Genomic DNA, 23,117 nt, shown 5'->3' on the forward strand with positions numbered 1-23,117 from the left:
TGAAAAACAAAAGAAGATCTCTGATTTTAAAGACATCTTTTGACGAATTGATACAAAAAAACTTTCATGTGGCTTAGTTAGTACGACCACTACCATTAGTAGAAAAAAATACTACGAACATAAAAATTAATCTAGCCTTTTGCTGCCAATTTTAAGGTTGTAGACTCATTGCCGTGTTGTGATCTGGTGGTATCAAACTCAGAAGCATGGGTTCGAAATCAGCTTACTCACTGATTAATTAAATGTGATTAAAGGTCTGTGAATGAAACCCTAATGTGTGAACATTCAAATGAAAGCTGCTGATCGTTACTCTTATATGTGGTACTGTTTGTTACCCTTATCGAAGTTGTTTTTATTTTACGTCTGTGGTCTGGCCATGATAAACCAATAGGGTGTGATCATTCAAATGGACGCTTTGAAGCAATACCATAATGTGGTGCTGTTTATTTGAAAATATCAGTTGCGAACTGATTGTTGGGATTTTTGAAATTTTGTACTGGCACTCTGAGAGTTAAAGGGCTAAACCTTGATGGGGCGAAATGAGATAGTGTCCGACTCCCATAAAATAATTAGCCAAGTTATTTTTATCAAATGAATAAATAAATCTACACGGAAGGCTTGATTCGTATGGTGTTTTGTTCACATTCTCACTTTTACATAACATACCCAAAGCAACCATTATTGCAATATTTTAAGGTGGTAACTTTCAAAGCCTGCAAAAACTGAATTAGAGACAAGATCTTTAGTGGCGTACTGCAGGCTCAGACACTAGAGGTAAACACACTAATTAAACGGAAGAAGAGAAACAATTTTGAGGAAATAATTAAGTGCTGAATTAAAATAAGATTTGTAACTCAAACGTATCAGAGGAAGAAAATAAAGCAAAAATAACGCTTACTGCAGATAAAGGTTGATCGCGGAGAGTATATCCGTTTGCTCTTAAGGCATTTACAGTACAAGGGATAGATGAACCCAAATCGAATTTTATGATCAACGCTTTTTAAGTGGACTGGAAACGAGGATAAGACCGGGTTGAGTGGGGGGGGGGGGGGGGGGTTGGGGGAAACTCCCATATGAAAAGAACGTGATAATGCTCATCGGAAAATTTGAATTAAACCTATAAAAAAGACCAATCTGGGGGTGGCTCGAGCTTTTTTTGCCCCTCAAACATTTTTCGTGCCGACTTTGATGGCTAAAAACATATGCTCTCTGTCCTGAGCACCCTAAGTGAGACCAAATACGTTATTTACACATTTAAGCTAGACGACGAGCAGCTTGACCCTTATGTGGCACCCCTCTCATCTTCCCTCCGGGGGGGGGGGGGGGGGACTGCGCCGACATCAGTTCCTTTGTCAGCGCTCACAAATGTTCGAACGCAGACATGAAAAATCATCTGCGAGTTGATCTTTTAACATTTTAGTTTTTCAAAGCGTTAAGGCCCGACGTCGTTTGAACGTGAATGATAAATTTGTAGTCTAGCTTTTATTCTGCTCCAGAAAGTTCTTTCGTCGAAGCGATAAAAGAATTAGATAAACTTCGGTAATTTCTTGACATTCTCTGTCTTTGCTATTCTTTGAACGCACGATTTTGGAGTTAAAATATTAAAAATATCTTTGTTAACTGCTATAAATTTCGCTGAAATCTCAGCCTCGTCAGGCTTGTTCCGCCATCTTGGATTCTGAATCCAATTACCGAGGCATTTATTCCTGTTGTTGGTTTTAATTATTAATGGCAGCTCATTTCTCAAACAAACGTGTAATGAATAACACTGCTCTGACAGTTGTTGCAGTTGTGAATATAAAAATACATTTATTAGGAAACATAACTGATTTATTAATTTACAATGAAAGATATTAAGAAAATGTATTCTTTTTCATGGTTGCTTATTTTATATCAAATGCTCGATATTGAACATTTTCATGGCTGATTATTATTTTTTTTCGAGGCATACAGAGGTGAGTGACATCAGCTTTTAGGAGCAATTAAAAAAGCCTGAAGAGCTATCAGCAATAATTAATAACAATTTTTCAACGTCACCACCAAGATATTGCACAATAATGTGGAATAAAACTGAACCAAAATTTCCTCTGCAAACACGAAAAGCAAAACTAAATGTTCAAAATATCAGTCCCTTTTGGACAATTCAGTAATAGTAAATGTTTAATTAGAGTTTCATGTACTATGTGTTTTTTTACAGTGGAAATGCCAACTTGTTTGTGGGCAGAGAGGAAAAATATAAATCTATCTTAAATATAAAACAACCTAACTTGGCGTATTTAAATTGTGGGAAAATAAGTCCATTTGTCTGTTTACAACCCTGATATTGAAGTTTCAAAGTTTTAGCATACGTATAATTAAGACACGAAATATTTTGGTTTTGTTCTGCCTGTGTCAGTAAATTAGAAAACAACTTTTGTTCATCAGGATGACCCTCAAGTAACAAGCAACATAGAAGCACATATTCTTTCGTTTTGTTTTGTTATTTAATACCATATATTGAATTGTATTTCAGATCTTTGTGCTATTCGTTAGTAACGTTCATTAAATCGCTGTTGCATTCGGTTGACTTGAGTGTCTTTCAAGACAGTGACAAAACTAATCATTGAGCAAAAACGGAACGTAAAAGATTTCACAGCAGTTAAATTTCTGGCTAAATAATTCTGAAAACGTGTTGTTCACAAAATATAACACCAATCGATCGAGGTGAAAGGTAAGTGCCACTATATGTATAGCTACTCTTACTACTTTTTGACATTTCCTTAATACAAGTTACGGCTGTACGTGTTGTTTCCTTTCAACATGTCCAGGATGTATAAAAGATTTGAAGTGGCTTTCCGATATCTTGAAAAATTGCAGGCGTTCATTAAAACAATTAGGAAGCCCTTGAACGACTGAAAGAAAGTAAAGGAAATAGATTACAACATAGAGACTTGAGTTCTGTTATCTGTAAGTGCCTACAATTTATTTGCAAAGAAAGTTTATTTCCTATACTGCGTAAGTAAAGGAAAGCGAAATGAATTGACCTGATACCAAATGCATGTATGGTGTGTGTCACTTAATAACTTTTGGTTTTTATTCCTATATTTATATCGTTGGCTTTCGTTTAGAAGAATGACACGTTTTAGGAATCTGTGGATATCAGCTGCTTTTTATTCTGCCTTCGTTAACTTCGTTGCTGGCACAAAAAGCGATGAGAATTCCAGGTCTACAATGTTCACTGCATTTCCAGGTAGCCTGTATGGCATGTTTGAATTCGTTATTTCTGTTCGACTAGCTTAAAAGTGCCCTTGTCACCAATTTGTTTAGTTTTTCGTAGAAAGTCCGCATTGAAAAGGGAACTCTGCGCAAAAAAAATTTATTTGAAGAAAACGCGAATTTTTTATGTTTCTTTTAGTATTCTCTCGGTCACAAAGGAGTTGTGACGTAGGTTAAGGAACACGTGACGCAGATCCAAATAAATTCAGAAAGATCTTACCAGGAGTTCACGAGTGACTGGCTAAAAAGTTTTTTGTCGATACGCAAGAACTAGCCGACTACGCGTCCTTATAGTAAACACAAGAGCCGTGGCGTTCCTGAAACTGCGTCATTGGCGGCCCGTACTCCGTCAGCGGAGGGGGACAAAAAAAGTAGGTTTATATTAAAAAATTGCGGTTGCAGAAGTTCCTTTTTCAATATGGACTTTCACTTGGAAAATTAAAAAACTTGGTGACATGGGCATTTTAAACTGAGGCTTTCAGTTTATATATACATTAGGACTGCAAAAAGGTGGGAATTTATTAGAAGCTAAGTGATCGATCAGGAAATAAAGTAAGCTAGGATCAAAAAGGAGCCAACTACTTTAGTTCGAAGCGACTACTAGTATTTCTACTACGCTTGGATAAGATTTGCTGGTACCTATTTATAAAGTTAGGTGAAGAAGGTTAATGTTAAGATAAAGTGCCTGCCCGAGAAGACAACATATATGAACCCGGTGAGGACTAGAACTCAGACCTCTCGATCCAGATTCCACGCACCATAAATATAATAGTTAATAGCAATTAAGGCAATTAAACAGAAGTTTCTGCACAAAAGTTTCAAATGCAAAATTTGATTATGTGAAAGGATTTTCCTTGTGAAGTAAATATCAGGAAATGTCAGAAATATTTAAAAGAATCCCAGACGTTTGGGGAATATAACCCTTTTTCAGTGTGGAAGAAACGAATTTTCCATTCACTGTTTATTTCAAACTTTGTTAATGTCAGCCGATAATATTTCTTTCAGACCGTGTTCTGAAGAACCACGCTTTCGCTGTGTACCACGTGACATCAGAACTGGCTTGCGGTTTAAAGTGCTTACAACACAATATGTGTGTGTCATACAACTACAAACCAATCACAAGCGAGCGAGGAAGTACCTGCGAGCTGAATGACGTAATCCGCATCACGTGTCCAGCGTGTTTTGTAGTGGAACCAGGTGCCACTTACTACGAAGATATTAAGGTACAAAAATTATAAAGGAGGGGGGATTTGCGTATCTTGACTTTGATTTAAAAAGTACCATATTGAAACTGCAAACAAAAGGGTTGACATTTTTGTAACAATTATGCGCGAAGTTTGAACATTTTGATGAGACTTTGATCGTACCTTTTTCAATCTTTCTGTCTTTCGTTCGTTCGTCCGTTCATTTGTTTTATAGTCGAATGTTTGTTCCTTTACTAGACAGCTATAATGGATGTTTGTTAAGAAGTATCCTTGGCAACTTGCTTGCAAACAAAAAAATGTTTTGAATGTTTAATACTCTACCTATTTCTTTCTTTTCAAGGCCAAAGTTGCTGAAGAGATCTGGGTCGAAGATGGTATGTTGCAACAGTAAAACGTACGGCTTTTAACTAAAAGGATATGTACGGTTAAAACTAATGAACATACTAAATTCAAATTTTAAAGAATTTTTAACCAATTTAGAAAAGGTAGCACAGGCAAAAGACAAAATTGTCACGTTCTAAAGTAACAACTATGTAGCAATATACCAGACGCCATCATACTTATGTTATGACACTTACACGTGAATACCGTTGCAGAGCACAAATTATTAATACATTATAATCGCCTTGCACGCAAAACAGACTGAAGTTAAGAAGATCGTACATTCGCTGTGGCATCATTTAGACTTTGGAAATCTATCTCATCAAAGATAAAGAAACAGCGATCTCATGACTAATTCTTTTCTAATTGAACATTGTTTAGGGAGAGCGCAAGGTATAGTTTTTTATTGATGTAATGTATTACCCTCGTGTAATAAAGTTGATTGATTGATTAATTGATTGAGTGATTGATTGAATGATTGATTGATTGATTGATTGACTACCAACCGTCTAGAACTCTCCTATCAACACACTTATTACTTCTTAACCACACCAATTTCCATCTGAAGTCGTATGGTTATCGAGCTTCTGCTGTTTCCGCTCCTGAACTCTGGAGATGTCTCCCTCTTTTTATCCGTTCATGTGACAATTTAAGTTCTTTTAAATCTAAACTCAAAACTTATCTTTAAAAAAAAACTTATTATTCTTAGCGATTTTTACTTTTTATTGCTTTTAATGTACATTTTTAATTGTTAAGATTTATACAGTTCATTTATTGAATGTTTGACCGTAGAACCACCAAGTTACGATGTTACCTTCCCAAACAAAGGTACTATCAGCTACGTGGATCGGAACATGCCATTATCAGCCGATATGCAGAGGTTCACTCTGTGCTTTTGGATGATGACCGCTGACCAGGACCGAGGAACACCGTTTAGTTACGCTATTACCAGTACCGAAAACGAACTCACGATTAAAAAGGACTTGTTTTACATCAATGGTTATTATGTGTGAGTATAATTAAAACAATTTCTTGGTAGATTATATCGTGGAATGATTTACTAAAAGTATTTCCAGCTGAAATAAAATCGTATGTCTTTTAAAAGTCTTCTTTAATTGGTCATCACAAAAAATGACGTAATATAATTGTACAGTCAACTCTCTCTTAACGGACACCTCCATAAGATGGACACCTGATGATGGTCCCTGCCGTTTTTCAGTCATTTTACTGTGCCCAAACTTCCTATAAGACGGACACCTCTCTGAGACGGACAACGGACACTTTGAAACCATTAACGGACACTGGAGAAGTGTTTTTAATCATGTTTTATTAGTGAAAATACCCCCCAAATTTCGTATCGACCTAAAGCAAAGTTAGTCAGCGCCCTAAGCATACGTGTACACCAAGCTTACTAACCAAAAACAATGACGCTTTAACGGATTACTTCTCTGATTACTTGTATGGACACTAAAGAGGTCGTTTTCTACTTACAAAATTACAGTTTGTAGAAGCTCTCAATTTTTGATTTAACAAGCAAATACGGTCCTTTTATTATTTTAGTCTTATTGCAGTTAGCAAAGGTTTGTTGCATTGTGCAAAGCTTTATCTTTAGCTTTATTATCTCAGAATTACTGGTGTCATGTTACCTCGACTCTCTACAAGGCGGACACCTCTCTAAGACGAACAGCTGTGGCCGGTACCGAAGGTGTCCGTCTTAAATAGAGTTGGTTGTATGATATTTTAAAAATACGTTTTTTCATTTATGCCTAATTATCAACTAACCTAAAAATATTCTTTATTACCATTATGGCTAGAAAGAGTTTTAAAATTTTGGCAGGCTTGGATACACAGTTGAGCAGCGCTCCTGAGGTCAGGCGTCAATATCCTCTGCCTTCCTTCCCCTGTGGAGTAACCTTAACAGCGCTCACCCCACCCCACCCCCAAAATGATATGTTCCAAGAGAAAATGATAAAAGTAAACACATCTCAGTGTCTCATGATAATTTTAAAAACCTTTTTTTAAGCTTCGCGCAGGAGATTACAGAAAACTGCTGCAATGCATTCAAATTATAGCGTGTACCTATAATCCCCTTTAAGATATGTTTTCTTCGGCCCCAGATACCTGGGGCCGAAGTTCTGGGGCCACCTGACGACAGAAGAAAGAAACTGCCAGTCACTTAAGACATTTAAGAAAACGATTCGAAAGCGTGACTTCAATAACTTTTTAAAAAATGAACGATGCAATTGCCGTTTCTGTGACTATTAATACTAGCCATGTATATAGTCTTTTTTATCACATAAATAGATTTACTTTTTTACCCGTTTTTATTATTTAAATAGCTCTTTTTTAACTTATTTTAACTTTAAATTATTAATTGTAATAGTTGTATTATGATAGGTTTAAGTTGTTTTTACGTTTTTTCTTAGTCAGGTGTCCACAACTAGTAGAGGGGACTTTTCCCCTCAGCTAAACATTTTTAGACACGGAAATAAAGTTTATTATTATTTATTATTATTATTTGTTTTATACGTTTCATAGAAACATCCCACTGGGAAGTTATTACAACGGAATATGGCATCATGTCTGCATGGCATGGGCAAACGCCAATGGATCTTGGAAGTTGACCATTGATGGCATCATCACTGACTCAGGGACTTCTTTCCAGGCAGGCCACGTAATCAACGGGGGAGGGGTAGTCGTTATTGGTCAAGATCAAGATTACGTCCTGGGTGGATTTCAGTATTCGGAAAGCTTCGTGGGAAGTATCAGCGGAATGAATTTATGGAGCACCGTTCTACCGCAAGACGAGGTACTGCGCATGTCCGAAACGTGTAACGTGGGAATTGGTAATGTTCTTCAGTGGTCGGATTTTGAGAACAAGATTCATGGTGACGTCATATTGGAGGATCCTTCCTCGTGCCAAGTCCCAAATGCATAACTTTGAGAAAGGGAGCTATTTGCCCAATCTTCTCAAACAAATTGTAAATTAAATTGTGACGTTATCTGTACTGTAATGTAAAGAAGAGTGATTAGTGCTAAATAGTGCTAAATAGTCCACAAAACAAAAGAAAACAATGGAATTAGTGTCTAAAAGTATCTACTTGAGTAGCAACTATTTCATGGTTGAAGTAAAATTGGGAGTAAAACTAAAACAACTGAAAAAATGAAAAAAATCGCAAATATGACATAGATTAAACCATAACTACAATAATCCAAACTTACTTTGAACCTTTGAAGTTCAAGGTTTTATAAGTTACCCATTTGATACCAGTCTACTTGTCACGTAATACTAAAGTATAAATTTGATGGTACGCTGATCAAATCTTACCGGGAATAAAAAAAAGCTGACTGAACGTCAGTTTATTTATTTATTTATTTTTTATTTATTTATTTATTTATTTATTTATTTATTTATTTATTTATTTCGATAGTTCATTCATTCAGTTATTTAATTATTTATTGACGGTAATCAAGCGAAACCATAAAACAATTTAGAAAATCACTCTAATGTTCGCTTTTAATTTTTTACTTTTAGCAACATATCGAGTAAAAATGTTATAACTTTTAATAAAATTATCCTTACAGATTTACAGAAGGCTACATTTGACATCTTTTTTTGGACTAAGTCCGTTACAACAACAAACTTCCTTTTGACTTCTTCACTTCCAAGGTGCAGGAATAGGTCGTCGTCGAAATGGCTCCATCTGAAGGACGGTACATAAGTATACTCTTCCCAGTGTTCCTGTCAAAAAGTGAACATTTCCACTTAAGCGCCCCTCATACGACAAACTAACGTTGTTAAAACTCAAGCTGGTGCGTAGGTGTGAACGACACAACAACATAGTAAAATGGTAAAAACGTTCTCTGGTAAAAAAGGGTTTAAAAACGTAAACTTTCGGCTATCAGTCTATAGCCTTTAACGAATGAAAATGTTAGTGCGCGTATGGAAATTTATATACAGAAAAAAGGTGCGAAGAAACTAATGAAAAACAAAAATCAAAAGAAGTGTGAAGTAAAAGCTAAGAAAATAAAATGTAAATGATATCTTGTTGCAGTAAAATTCTTCGCACCCTTTTTCTGTATATATTTCCATTCTGTATATATATATTCTGAAAGCCGAAATCTTATGTTTTTAAACCCTTTTTAACCAGAGAACGTTTTTACCATTTTAATATGTTTTACCCTGGTTACAGTTCGATTTTTAATTACACAACAACAGTTTGCAAACACGTTGTCAAACTGTTGGCGAGAATAGAGACAAGTTCTATTTGTCGCCAACATTTTGCCAACGTGTCTGCCAACTGTTGTTGAACAGGAAAGATAAGAAAAGATATATTGGTAAAAATGCAGTGTTGCTAGTATGCTTTAATTTGATCACTAATGTTGGTGACGAGCTGAGAGAGGGCCTCTCATGGGTTTGTGAAAACAAGGAAGCATAGGCTTCTATTTCATGAGAACAAGGGATATATTTTTATTATTTTTGAAAATTTAGGAACGATTGAATTTATAAATGGGGAACAAGGGAGAAAATAAAAACAAAGTTTTTTAAGGGACCATGGGAACACGGAGCCCCCACTGGTAGGCCTTGTAAGTGGTGAAATGAGTGATGCCTTCACATTATTGACATTTAAGTATATCTAACGCGTATACCTTTAAAATTTGCTGAGAATGCCGAGTCATACTTCTGAAATTCTCTTAAAGGAATCACTCCTTTAGAAGTGTCATCACTTTCCCGTCGTCCCATGCGCTCCTTGAGCTGCATGACCAGGAGTCTCCATCCATCCTTTCGTTGCAGTTGATTGCAAATATTCAGAAATGTGTTTCTTCTGACGCAGTTCTCACGGTATTTTTCTTCCTCTTTAACTCCTCTTGACTTACCTGCGTTAAAAAGAAAAGCTAGTAAAAAAGCGGTTCAAAGATTGTATTTTATGGTGTTTGACTATTTATCTAAAGGTAGACAAAGAATCGTTCACGTAGCGGAGGAATTAATTAAGAAGGAAGCTGCTGCTTTTGTAGCGCATTCCGCGATCAATTTGGGGGAGAGGACACATCAACATGGACACATGCAAAAATGCCTTGTTGCCTCGAAATACAAATGTCGTGAAGAACTGAAAATTATATCATCTGATCCTGTTTAATATTTAATCATGTTTAATGAGGCACTTTTGGTCCACTAGTTAGACCCCTTAATTCCCCACCGCGCTCGGTAATAAGAAACTGATCACTTTCAAGATGGCATCACAGTACGTACATCTAAGGTTTTCCCAACACTTTATAATTGAGTTGTCCCATATCACGGCAATCATCCTGTAGCCACGTTTCTGTTCAAGGCGAGGAGAAGCAAGGAGAACACCTTGTTTACCCCTCAAAATTTTGCATAAGCATTGTTTTCAATTTCTCTTGGGATTTACAATGACGAACAATCGTCAATTTGTTGAAAACAATGCTTATGCAAAAATTTAGGGAGGTAAACAAGATGTATTATGGGATCGTGAAAAAAGCCAATTGCCAATCCATGACTAACTCAGACACCTAACCTTTGCATAAGACATTAGTCCAAGCGAATCCCTTTTTGAAATTGTCTTAACTCTTAAAAATATCGAAGATCCGATACCAGGATTCATTGTAAAAAAGGTAATAAAACGTTCTCTGGTATAATCGTTTTAAACTATGAGCTTTTAACAGCCGGTCTGCTGTCTTCGACGGATTTAAACTGAGTGATAAAATAGATCTAAAATTTGAATATAACATGCGAATCGCACAAATTAAAAAGTTAAAAATATGTGTAAAAAGAATGTTAAAAGAATGCTAAAAGTGTTAAAATTAGTGTTTGTTTAAAAGAATGTTATATTGTCCGGGCAGAGGGCACGAATTGTTATAGGCGTCAACCGTTACGTTTTCGCTGTGTGCCACGATTCTAGCGTCTTTCTAATGCGGCTGTTACCCTTGTCAATTATCACTGCATTGGTAAAGTCAATGACGTGATCAAAAGTCCAGGCATTTTTCGCTACATTGGAACCAGTAGTACATTGTTTAGTATTTCAACAATTTTACCAGAGAACGCTTTATTACCTTTTTTGTCTTATATTTGGGGGGGAGATTCTGGTCAGGTGCAAAACGCCACAGACTTTCCAGTCTTTTAAGCCACCTACCTACTAAAAGGTTAACACAGGCTATCCTTTTGTTGTGGACAGCTACATGGATAGCTGATCTTCCTGATGGCATCTTACGAGTGGGATCGATATCAAGACTCATCAGTTTAGATACCACTCTTGCGTGACCTTGGTGGCAGGCAATAAACAGGGCTACGTAACCACGCTCGTTAAATATTATTTTTCTAAACCATCCTTGACCAGGCATTGTAGCTCTGATACGAGAAGCCATTACACCTGTTCAATTGAAAAATTACACTCAAGGTAACAGTTTTTATTGAGTCATATACAGTAAAAAAACCGAGAGTAAGGAACTGCATTTTTCCAAGTTAGTCTATAAAATAGGGTTTTACATTTATGGTAATTGGCACAAATTTAGGTTCTTACTGGGTTCCTTTTTTCTGAAAAAAAAAAAAAAAATGATTGTTGCTTATACAATTTTAAGTGGCATTCAGCCTTTTCCTTAAAATTTACGTACCAAATAAGTGTTAATGTAAAAAAAGGCTCTAACAGAAAAATATTCCAGCATTATCACATTACATGAATTTATTTAAAAATAATCGATTTTAGAAAATAACAATCTGATTCTAAATTTCAGTGCTAAAGAGGTTTTTATAATTATAAAGAAGGAGCCTAACTGGTAAATTTTAGCCTAGAAGTTCGGTCTTGAATATTAGGTTTTTACTTGCGGGTTTTTCCTGTATATGTTGTGGTTAATTTTAACCTTGTACAATCAAGGTTCTCTTTTTTGGTCTTTTTTTTTTTTTTTTTTTTTTTTTTTTTATCTTGCTCGTTTTAATAAAATAATAATTTTTTTTTTTTTTTTTTTTTTGGGCGAGAGAGTTGTTGTGGTTCAATTTTACGCTCCGGTACAATGTGGGGTTTCTTTCGTTTTGGTTTTTTTTTTTCCCCATTTTTAATATTTTCATCAGTTTCTGGTGTTTGGTAATACATGATGAACAATATAAGACAAGAGAAAATACCAAATATAATACCAAGGGAGGGCTCAAAAATTTCTTTGAAAATATTATAGTTTGCTTTTGAATGCTGAAAGCTATAATGACAGTTTTTTTAGAAAGTAGTCACTTCAAAATGGAGAGTTGTAAAGAGAATTCTAAACACCTCATGTTATGATGTTATATGAAAAGACGGTGCGGAGTTAGAAAACTTGTTACTACTCGGATTATTGAACATTGAATTGTACACCTGTAATGACTTTTTTCTTGAGAATCTTCTTTAGCTGTCAGAATAAAAGGCGATTATCGTGCAAACTGAAATAAGTTTTAACCCTTGCCCCCGCCGATTAATTTGTTGCTTTTACCTGTAGTGGGGGCAAGCAATTTTGTAACCATTCATGAAAACAAATAAAGCTCAAATTTCAAGTTTAAGTGATCACGTCGGCAAGTTGCGTCACAGGCTCATTCCTTTCCTACTGAAACGTTGCACTTGCTCACGTGACCGTATCACACACTCACATACCTCTGACGTCACCATAGTAAGCAGCACGAATAAGACCATCCCACTCCGGCCACCACTTCACCCTAACTATTGAATTGGGTACCACGTGATAGAATGATAACCTCTTTTTATCGTCAATGTCAAGGTCATCAAAATAAGTCAAGCGCTGCAAGTGGCTTTATGGGAAAAATGATAGTGAAATGGCAATTATAAATTTTATTTGGGTTCATTTTAGTTATTATTACTATATATTTTACCGGCGAGGTTACTTAATATACGAAAAAGAACAAATTGTGTATCGCCATACAGCTACGATTTTATTGAACTACATAGGCCTTTCGACCTTAAGGGTCCTCTTTAATGTAGTAGTATTTGAAATGGCAATGCAACGACCAGCAACATGTACAGTACAGTTAGGGGTTGTCGAGATATAAATTAAATGAAGTAACGCCGTTGTTTAATGCGCAGGAATCAACCCTATTAAGGCCATCAGGTTCATTAGTGCGCAACTTACTTATCCATATGGACTCTAACTCAATAAACGTTTCAGGAGCTGCTGAGGCTGTACAATGCGTTTTGAAGGAATTTAATAGTGGTCTAAATATAATAGCCCAGTTTGAGACCAAGCGATAGTCAAAATTAAACAAATTGAAAATTCGTGGTATACTGGTAAATTAGTGAAAGCATACATCATACTTTATTATCTTTCCCCATGGGGGCTTTTCGAAGATAATATACTACTAAAATCAATAACATTACATTCTACTAAAATTAAAATTAAAATTTAGATAATCTAATAATAGTAATAATAATAATAATAATCTAATTTAGATAATCACGAATTTAAAAACTCTTCAATTAATTTACGTTTCAATGCCTTTTTAAAAATTGAAATAGATCTACTGAGTTTAAAAGTGAGGTCCAATGAGTTCCAGATGGTAGTTGTCCTGTAATAAAATGTTCTTTGGCCAGTAGCAGTTCTGAATAGAGGAATTTTAATTGTTGAGAGCTCCTAGTGGTACGCGTGCTTATGTCTGCACGTTTGATAAAAATAGAGGCAATAGTCAGGAGCACATCCCGTCATGCACTTGAAGGCTAAAGTGGCGCTTCGATAGTAAGTTATGTTCTGATGTAAACTCGGGAAATTTTATTCTCTGTGGTTTGCGCAGTGATATTCAAAGCTGAATTTTTACTTGGCTTGTGCAAACGTTTCAAACCTTTGTTAGTACTTGAAGATGTTTTAAACGCTAAAAACCCTGGTGTTTCAGCAATGCTAAATTTAGCAGGAATCAAAACTTGTAAACCTGCACATTGTGGCGGTAGTATTGACAAGTTCTAATAACTTAAGAATATTAGTTTCGCTCTTATACACTAGCCAGGAAATAATTTACAAGTTTCTGACTAAAATAAAGTTGCTGTTGTGGTCTTACCGTGGAATCCCGCTCGCCAACTCTATTCGATCTTTTAACGCCAAAACGCTCATCGAGGTATAAACATCCGTTATTTCAAATGTTTCGTCAAAAGGAAAAACAACTTTTACTGCGAAAAGAAGTTTTCTGGCCGAGTTCACCTGGCGAGCCATTGTAGACTTGTTTCTTTTTAGTTGTTTGGTCATCAATGACGTCACAATTGCGACAATGTAAATTCAACACCTGCGCGCGCCTATTTTTATGGTTTTCGTTGCAACAGCAGTGGGCTTAAAATTCGGGAAGGAAAAAAGTGTTCAGACGTGACAATAATAAACAAGTGATATCTAAAACGAAAGTAAGTAGTCATGATTAATGGTAGAATCTACTGAACGCATTGTTTAATTCTATGGTCGCCATGTTTGTATCCCAAAGATTTACACAAACATAACGACCGCATACTAAATGCTGTAATTTTCATAAAATTATTTTCGCAATAACTCGGTTTTGAAAAATGCTAAAAAGCTATAATTTTGATAAAACATATGTTACTGCTTTCCATATAATCTGGTTGTTTCTCATGTTTATCATGCAAACAAACAAGACTGCGTAAGACTTGTGTAAACCACCAGTAGTGATCTGCAAGCTGTGCGATTCGAACGCTGTATAATGTGATTTGGACATTTTTATTGATTTGAGCGCTAATGTATTATGAATTCCTCCCTTGAAAACAAAGCATATCCATTGCGTGTTTGCAAATCCCCGCAAAGTCCAACAGATGGCTAATTTGAATCTCAATGACTTGAATCCTTTCAATTTCTGAATAACACCGAATTTACATCACAATGTTGCTGTTTATTTCTGGATTAAGTTTTGGCTCACAAATTAAAAGGGCTTAGAAGCAAAGTTGGCCAACCCTTAAAATTTTATTTGGCTGTTTTATCCCAAGTTAAATGTGTTGCTCTGGGTGAAAAGAGAAATTAAGAAGCGAAATATTTGTCGCCATGCAGTTTACAGTTTTTTTTCCACTGACTGCTGAGAACAGTATTGTTCTGTAGCAGGTAACTATATGATAGCTATAATTAAGATAGCTTTTACACCGACCATTAAAACAGAATTCTGTTCTTTCATGCATTTTTGGCAATATAACACGACACAAATTGGCCTGCTCTCACTTCATCATCAAATCTCTAAGTCTTCAAACATACGTAACATTAACTCATTCTTGTCACAACAAAAATAATACAAAATTGACCATGTCGCACGTTTTACTTTATAACTCCAAAAGTATTTACAGCAATAAAGTATCCAATATCTCATTTGAAAGGGCACACATTAAAGTGATAATTAGTTAATATGTGAAAGAACACGCAAATCTTGGCCGAATTACAAAATGTTTTATATTGCTTAAGCTTTAGTAAAGTGCTACGACTCTTATATTTTGTTTGAAAAGGCTGTAGGTCACCTAGAATGCAAAATTAAAGAAGATCGATGGATGTTTGAAAAGGCGTGCATGTTTTTTTTTTTTTTTTGGAAAAGCAATATTTAAGTAACCTAACTTGAATGAATAGCTATAAATAAATAATAAGAATGCTCGTTATGTATTTTAACTTAACAGCTTTGTCAAAGCATTAATTTCACCGTTGGCACACCAATTTCAATAACAACCTATTAACCTTCTAAGTAAAGCCTGCGGTGAAAATATGCCTTCGTTCAAGATTTTAAGCCTTCATTTGCTTTTCTCACTTTTTCCATCTAATATTTTGACCGCAAAGCAGTGTAATGTTGTTTCACGTTCGAGGAATGGATTTGTCCTCATAGGACATGTTTTTAAATCGTTTACAGAAGATCGTCTTGGGTTTTGCTACATCGCTTGCAATATGGATCCGGCGTGCCAGAGTTCAAACTACAACCTTGTTAGCAAAACATGCGAGTTCAGTTCAGAGTCCCGCAAAAGTCAGCCAGGCAGTTATCAAGAAAACGAAATATATATGTACGCCGACAATCCCGATCGAGGTTTGTATGTGAATAATTCTTAGTGAAAAGAAAAACAAACATAGGGTGTAGTCGCAGACATAATTCACGCGTAATCCATCTTGCAGAATTGACACACATTTCATCGAAGATTAACATGGTAACTGAAAATAACAAAATTACAAACACAGAAATGAGCATAAAATAACTTACAACGAACGACATGATGAAAACAGGAAAACGACAAAGCAAAATAAACGAGAAACTTACAAAGACGAATGTGACTACTGAAAACCATAAAGACGAACTGTAAACTAGCTTGACCATAAACTCGAAAAAGGTCTCAAAACTCGTAACTAGACTCGGAACTCGCAAACCAAAAACTAAGTGAATAAATTGCACGCAACAGAATATATACCAATATGCAAATAAAAGTAACATGTACAGACTGATAGACAAGAAACAAAGGGAACTAATTAACACGAAAACTTACACGAAGCTATGACACTAAAACTAAACAAAACGAAAGTTCTGGCGCGTACATAGGGGTTTTAGCTAATTTAGAAACAGATTTAAAAAATATCACAGAGGGAGGGTTTTTTGTTAAGATAATGGCAGGTGTCAAGCTTTAATTTTTTTCTGCCAGGTCAGACGAAGGAAAAGGTTACAAATAAAATAATTGCTGGCAATTTTTCCTCTCTTATGCGTTGGGCTCTGGAAAATTTTTTTCTTTGTGTTTGAACTTGGGTTTATAAATTCTGCGTCAGTTTTAGAAAAAAAAAAAAAAAAACCCCCAAATCCTCGGAGTAAAGCAAGAAATAACATTCACTTTCAACATGCAAATTTGTAATTTTTAAGTAAACCTATAATAATACGATTTTCTTACTCTTTTGAAATTATGTCTGTTCAAAAATAAGCTAGATCGACCTGATTGTTGTAAAATCAGGGAAATCTAACACCTGGAGAAATATGAAAACAAGAAGAAATACGGGTGCCGCGCAAACATATAACTCCGTGAACATAGAGGATAATACATGGTGGCGCGGAGATATGAAATTTATCTTCGAGTGTTCAAATCGATATCGGATTTGAACACGAGAAGATAAATTTCATATCTCCAAGCAACCATGTATTATTCTGTTTATTATATAACCCTACTAATTACGATGTTTTTGACGATTTTCCGAAGATTGCTGACCATTTTCCGAAGATTTTCGAAAATTTTCAAAATGTTGTCCGAAGGTGTACAAATGATTCCGAACTTTTTCCGAAATTTTCCGAAGTTTTCCGAAAATTACCGAAGATTACCGAGGAAGATCCGAAGATGTTTCGACTTAATATCGATTTACTTTTGGCTCATTGAGCATTGAAACATGGCAAACTCTGCGAGCTGATTCGTCAAAAATGATATCACGCATGTGTGGATATCATTTTTATCCACACATGTGTGATACCATTTTTCTCGATTTTCTACCACCCGCTAAACCACTGCAGTTTATATAATAAAATGGCATATCATATTTAGCAAACTGTTGCAAGATGAAATCAAAGTCTCTTCGAGATACCGACTTTTTTGCATGAAGTATGAGTCGAAGGTTTATCCTGTGCATTGTTCTTCGAACTTATCATTACAGTTGCTTTGTAGTTTAGTTTAACAATTTCCTATCTTTGCGGAGGAAATGCAGCCATATAATTTTGTCAAAAATGGCTCGTCCGCGCCGGGTATTTATACACATATTCCTCAACATTACACAAATAAGCAGTGCAAATTTTACCGAGATCTGACAATTCTATACTTTAAAATTGCAAGGACCTTTCAAGGCAGTCGATTACGGCAGCGAAATTAGCAAATGAAACAGCAAAATATCACTTATGTCCAGGATTGAACGCAGGTAATGTTTAATGAGTACTTCATGTTTGACTGTGTTATTTGACATTTCCATATTACTTCATATTTGACATAATTTGGTGTGTTTTGGTAAATTTTTATTAATAAGGACACTTTGTGATGCCTGTCATGAGGAACGTGCATCTCATTAGCGTTCAATCCTGGACATATCTGCAAAATATGCGTTCCACGCTTTGTTTTTGCAACGCCATATTTGAATTGTTATAGGTAGACCGCTGTTCAATGTGTTCACGGCCGTATCGTAACGATTGCTCCACGAAAAAGTACGAAAAACTACGGATATTTCCGACTACTGTCGAAGAAAACATTGCGCATATAATAGCATAGCGCACTAATGACGTCACAGAATTTTAACTCCCGTTGTGACTCGGACAAAAGTCGCGAAATGCAGAATGTTCACACTGTTCTAAGTGTCTCATTGTGCAACACAACAGAGCCAACCTCCGATGTATGCCACGACAAAATTACGCAAAGAAACGCTTGTCCAATCGGTCTCCTTGCCTGACCCGAATATTAACAGAGGTCAATTTCATTACACCGAGTTGTCGCGGCAAAATACAAAATTTTTAGACTGATGAGCCCGACTAGCTGCAGTCTTTCAAAGCAATTGAGATAAATAGCAACTTTATTAAAAGGAAAGCCCTTCAAACTGCAACGATATATCTGATTATATTATGAGAAAGTCGTATGAATAGCATGATATTTTCTCCCTCTATCTTTCGAAACAGACGGCCGGCCCGGATATCAGTGCCGTCAAATTCGAGATTTTCTTGCAATTGACGTTCTTTCCAGGGCCTAAATGAAGCAAACATACAAGAAGTGTTCTTCGCATTTCGTCGCAATTCTATACTTTAATTTCAAAATTTCACGGCATCCTGAATAATTTTGCAGCGCAAGGAATCAAGGTGTCATTGCCGAATCTTCGACTAATAAATTCAATTTTGGGCCATTTTTTGGATACCTTGAATCTGTTTTTCACTAACTAAAGCAAGAGTGTTTGAAATCTACCATTTTTCGGGCCTTTCGAAAGTCTCGGCCTCAAATTGAGCCTTTATCGCCTTTTTTTCTTGTCAAGAATGCGTCCTTTCCATACAAAGCCTTTGGCCAAACTCAAATTGTTGTCCGACTCATGCGGGGGGTCTCATGCGGCGAAATCTATTTTTAGTAATAGTGCACTTCGCTATTGCAGCGTAAACAAATCGATACACTCATGCTGCGTTTTGTCTGGGCTCTGCGAGGGTCGGATATCAAGACAGCTTCTTCGTGGGCTTAAGAAGGATTAAACAAAAGCCATATATACAGTGAATGCTTTCGAACTATAGTTGAAGATGAAATACGAAATAATTTTGCTGTCTTTGTCTGAAATTCTACTCGAACTGCGTAGTTATGATCGCATGTTGTAAAGCCGATTCATGCAACATTGCTGTCAACGCGAGGTCACGTCCCTAACGACCTGAGCTGATGACAAAATAGAATGGCGCAAGTAGCAACCAAATTTGGCCTAATTTTAACCGCTCCTAAGCTAAAAGAAGCCCCCATCTCTTGCATTTGTTTTAACTTAAATAATATCTTTGAAAAGAGCGAGTTTTTTGGTATGGCTTATTTTTGACGTTTGTAATTTTTAAACGATGTAAGTGCTAGTGATTATTCATTCGTGTTTTAGCGTTAGTTACGCAATCCATTGTTTGTGCAACACTTTTTATCGATCGCCTTTCAGACACACGTGCGTTGAGATAAAAAAGCTGGCATGTCACTTTTAAAATTGTTATATAACGTTTGTAAATGTGACAAGTCACGTTTTTTCTGCTTGATCACCCACAGCGGATAGTAATCCCTTGAGAAATTAAAACAGTCCCTTGAGAGTTAACAAGAACGTGGTTCCACATTTACCCCCACTTAACTGCTATTCTCCGTCATTTTGCTTGTAAACAAGCAAAAAAGTCGAAAAAATAAGATAATTTTTGAAATTTGGCGTAAAAAATATAAATGTCGAAAGTTTATGCCGACGAATTCTATTCCAAGTACGTGATTATGAAAATATTTTACTTTATTTTAAAGGAAAAAAAGGTTCGCAAGCCACAGTACCAGGCCTGTCCTGTAAAAACATCCAAGACAGTGGAGATCTGGAAACAAGTGGTTCTTATTGGATTCGGCCTGCAGGCTCAGATGTTAGTTTCCAAGGGTACTGTGATATGTCAGCGATCGGAAGTAAGTTCAATTTGGAGGTTGTTTACATGATTTTTAGAGAAGGAGAGAAGGAGGGAAGGAGGGAGGGAGGGAGAAAGGAAGAAGCGAAGGGAAGATTGGAAGGAGGGGAGAGGGATGGAGTAAGGGAGGGAGGGTTGGAGGGTTGGAAAGAGGAAAGAAAGGAGGGTGGACTGGGGCATGCCTTTGGCCAATGCAGGTTTGTTTGTTTGGGTTTTATTTAGTAGCTTTATACTACCTAGTAAAGCATCTCGTTTTTGCAATTACTCCTCGTTTAGTTTATTACTATCCTGAGTAATTTTTGGCCTATTTTAGTTAGTTTTTTATACTGTAAATATTTGTCCTTTTTACTGGCAAAATAAAATGGTTGTTGTTGTTGTTTTGTTAACTTACTTTCAAGCAGTCACTTCGATGGGGAAGCTTGAGCGCGCACGGCAAAATCAAATCGAGAGCCAAAATCTTTCACGTGTTTGCTGTTCAAGCGAAGATTTCCTAAATAGGAGTTGCACATTTATAGCACAGATTGTCTCTGATTTTTCTCATGTGCTGGGAGGGTGAGGAGCTACCTTACATAGTTCGATAGATAACAACTATAGACATATTTTTTGGCCTCTCGAGCCATTATTCTTTGCTCTGTCTTTTTCGTTGGACAATCCACATATCTTTCCTGGCTGGACAGAAAAATACAAAGGAAATAGTAAACACCTTTTTGAAAACACCAATACACATGCACTTGATTTCGAATGTCCGCCAAATTGCAGCAAACTTTATTCATGCACATTTTAAAACTCCTTAACAAAGTCGACGTCTTTCATTTAAGAATGGACAAGAGTTACTCAGTCGTGGATCGAAAGCACTTTTAAAGGAGGAGCTACGCTGACCTACAGCGAAGAAAACAACGGGCTCGTCATCTCAGGGCATATGACATCATATGGGTGTGGTTCGGGGGGAGCTCCAGCCATCTTAACGTACATCAAAGGGTACTGGACTAAAATAAAGTACACACAAGAGTTCCGTGGTGTAGCGTCATGTTGGAGCATCTTTGGACATGATTAGTAAGTAGATTTATAGGTAGCTAAGTAGATAAATCCTGAAGAAAACCCAGCCTTGAATGGGATTCCAAGACATGAAATTTGCCATACACGGTGCAGTGCTCTACCAACTGAACTATCAAGTGTAAGTCAACTAGCTAGGAGCTGGTCACTTTGTGAATTCGTAGTATGCCCATAGAGACCATAGAAGATGAACGTATGAAAGTGAATACAATAAGAAATGTATTAGGCTTTCTTTCCGACACTACTTAAGTTGCGTTCATAACTTTACAACTTTCACGTGTTAAATCTTTCACCACAGTTCAAGTTTATGACATTTCAAATCAATTTTTGTGTCTAGTGCGAAGCGTAGACACTAAGCTATAACGCTAAAATTTTTCAGTAAGCACTTCATATACGGCAAATTATGACGTCATACTAACCAAATTCCACTGAGATTTCTAATACGTGACAGCGTACACGAAGTATTTTACAGAAATGCTTCTCTGCATAATAGTAATCGATAAACACTCGTTTTGCCTTCGTTACCCCTTCGTTATTCCTTCGTGAACAACTGATGAAAACGTAGAACAAACGGAACAAGTCTAATTTGAGATAATTAAGACATTAATTACGTCAACAAACGTCAACACAATGCATTGCGCTAAAAATAATAAATTCTCGGACGTTTGAAGACTTTTGTCTCTTCATTAACGTTAAAACTGCCGTTAACAGACAGCACGCGCAAGACCCTGCATTCAAATGGGATGAACGTTGACTTTGCTTTCTTGTGACAGTGCAAGCGCGCGCTTGCGGCGAAGATGCATTTTAAATTTATTTAAATGTACACGCGCGTGCTGTCTGTTAACCGAATTAGAATTCTCTACAACTATAGTCTATGCCGACAAAAACCTTATAAATGCACTACCGTGACCGAGCAATACAGTAATGCACAAAGCTCAATAAAGCTCAGCACTAGACACATGTACGCAGTGCGGACCTATTTTTATCTATCCATAAGACCGTGGTAACGGCCGTCTTCTCGCCCGAAATCCCCGAAAGAAGGGCGCGACCCTCCTCTAGAGGGTTATATTAGGGCGGCGATAGCTGACGCTTCAGACAAGCTACCCTCTGTGAAATAATTATAAACTATAATATTGGCCACTCATTACATCCTCATATGATAGTCGACTGCACTGCCATTTCTGTAAGTACGCTTTTCTTTTCATATCTAGTACTGGTCGTAACTCAGTCAACAACAAGCCATCAGGCTTACATCCTTTTGACGCGGCTCAAGGAGACTCCATCACAAATCAGCACTACATGGGAGGAAATTGTAAGTGAAATATTGTGTCATGTGGCGCTACTGACCTAAAATTCACGCTACAGGAATATATCTTTTGGTTCGACCCAAATGTATTTTTTAAGGTAAAATAATAAGAATGGTTGTAAGGTTAGTAAAATAAACAAGGAACTTCTATACAGTAAATGGATTACGAAAAATCTATTCGTCACCCAAAAATTATATCATGAACAGAAATGTTAAAATTTGGCCAATTGTCTTTTTAATTGTTTTTCAGCTCACGAATTTGATGGTGTTACAAGAAAATGCAACAACTTAGCCACCAATTTTTGGGATAACCCCAACCCAAGTGTGAGGTACGCGACGGTTACCCTCAGAAGACAACTAACTGCAGAGAAGGCGGGGATTTTTACTGGTACTTCATGTGGCACGCCAACATTCAAGATTAAGGATATCTACATATACTTTTAAGTTAATTATTGCCGCTAAGCACTGATTGATTGATTGATTGATTGATTGATTGAATAAACGTTCGAATTAATCATGAAAGATGAACTTCGATTGATAATAACATAATTAAGCCTTTAGTAAATTATTTTATTGCTAATTGAAACAAATCATCAATCAGACAATAAGTAAAGTTACCATTACCAAGACATTCAATGATTGAGCACTTTTCATTAATGGATGGCTTGCACCCGATAACAATCCTAATTACAACATGATGCTGGCCCTTTAACCGCTGGATTTTCCAAGATAAAAAGGCAATTAAGTGCTACAGATGCGTACGTTAAATGCGTACAGTTCTGGCCCAATACATTCCATCGTGTTCGTAAAA

General features: G+C 36.4%; 3 protein-coding genes across 3 annotated transcripts; 2 read left to right on the top strand and 1 right to left on the bottom strand.

Moving 5' to 3' along the window:
• Positions 1-5,027: 5,027 nt before the first annotated feature.
• Positions 5,028-8,213, top strand: LOC144665170 (C-reactive protein 1.1-like). The gene is made up of 2 exons (XM_078526342.1): positions 5,028-5,850; positions 7,380-8,213. Exons 1-2 carry the CDS (start codon positions 5,696-5,698, stop codon positions 7,777-7,779), a joined length of 555 nt encoding a protein of 184 aa, XP_078382468.1. The 5' UTR covers positions 5,028-5,695; the 3' UTR covers positions 7,780-8,213.
• Positions 8,214-8,349: 136 nt separating this feature from the next.
• Positions 8,350-14,054, bottom strand: LOC144665161 (uncharacterized). The gene is made up of 5 exons (XM_078526334.1): positions 13,882-14,054; positions 12,473-12,627; positions 10,994-11,230; positions 9,492-9,719; positions 8,350-8,583 (listed from the first exon to the last, which is right to left on the bottom strand). Exons 1-5 carry the CDS (start codon positions 14,031-14,033, stop codon positions 8,501-8,503), a joined length of 855 nt encoding a protein of 284 aa, XP_078382460.1. The 5' UTR covers positions 14,034-14,054; the 3' UTR covers positions 8,350-8,500.
• Positions 14,055-15,510: 1,456 nt separating this feature from the next.
• On the top strand, positions 15,511-22,808 carry LOC144665159 (uncharacterized). Its single transcript, XM_078526331.1, has 5 exons — positions 15,511-15,873; positions 19,799-19,948; positions 20,766-21,000; positions 22,212-22,312; positions 22,557-22,808. The coding sequence occupies exons 1-5, from the start codon at positions 15,561-15,563 to the stop codon at positions 22,748-22,750; spliced, it is 993 nt and encodes a 330-aa protein (XP_078382457.1). The 5' UTR covers positions 15,511-15,560; the 3' UTR covers positions 22,751-22,808.
• Positions 22,809-23,117: the final 309 nt, after the last annotated feature.

Source organism: Oculina patagonica, chromosome 9, assembly GCF_052425735.1.
Source record: "Oculina patagonica isolate OP01 chromosome 9, crgOcupat, whole genome shotgun sequence".
Lineage (NCBI taxonomy): Eukaryota > Metazoa > Cnidaria > Anthozoa > Scleractinia > Oculinidae > Oculina > Oculina patagonica.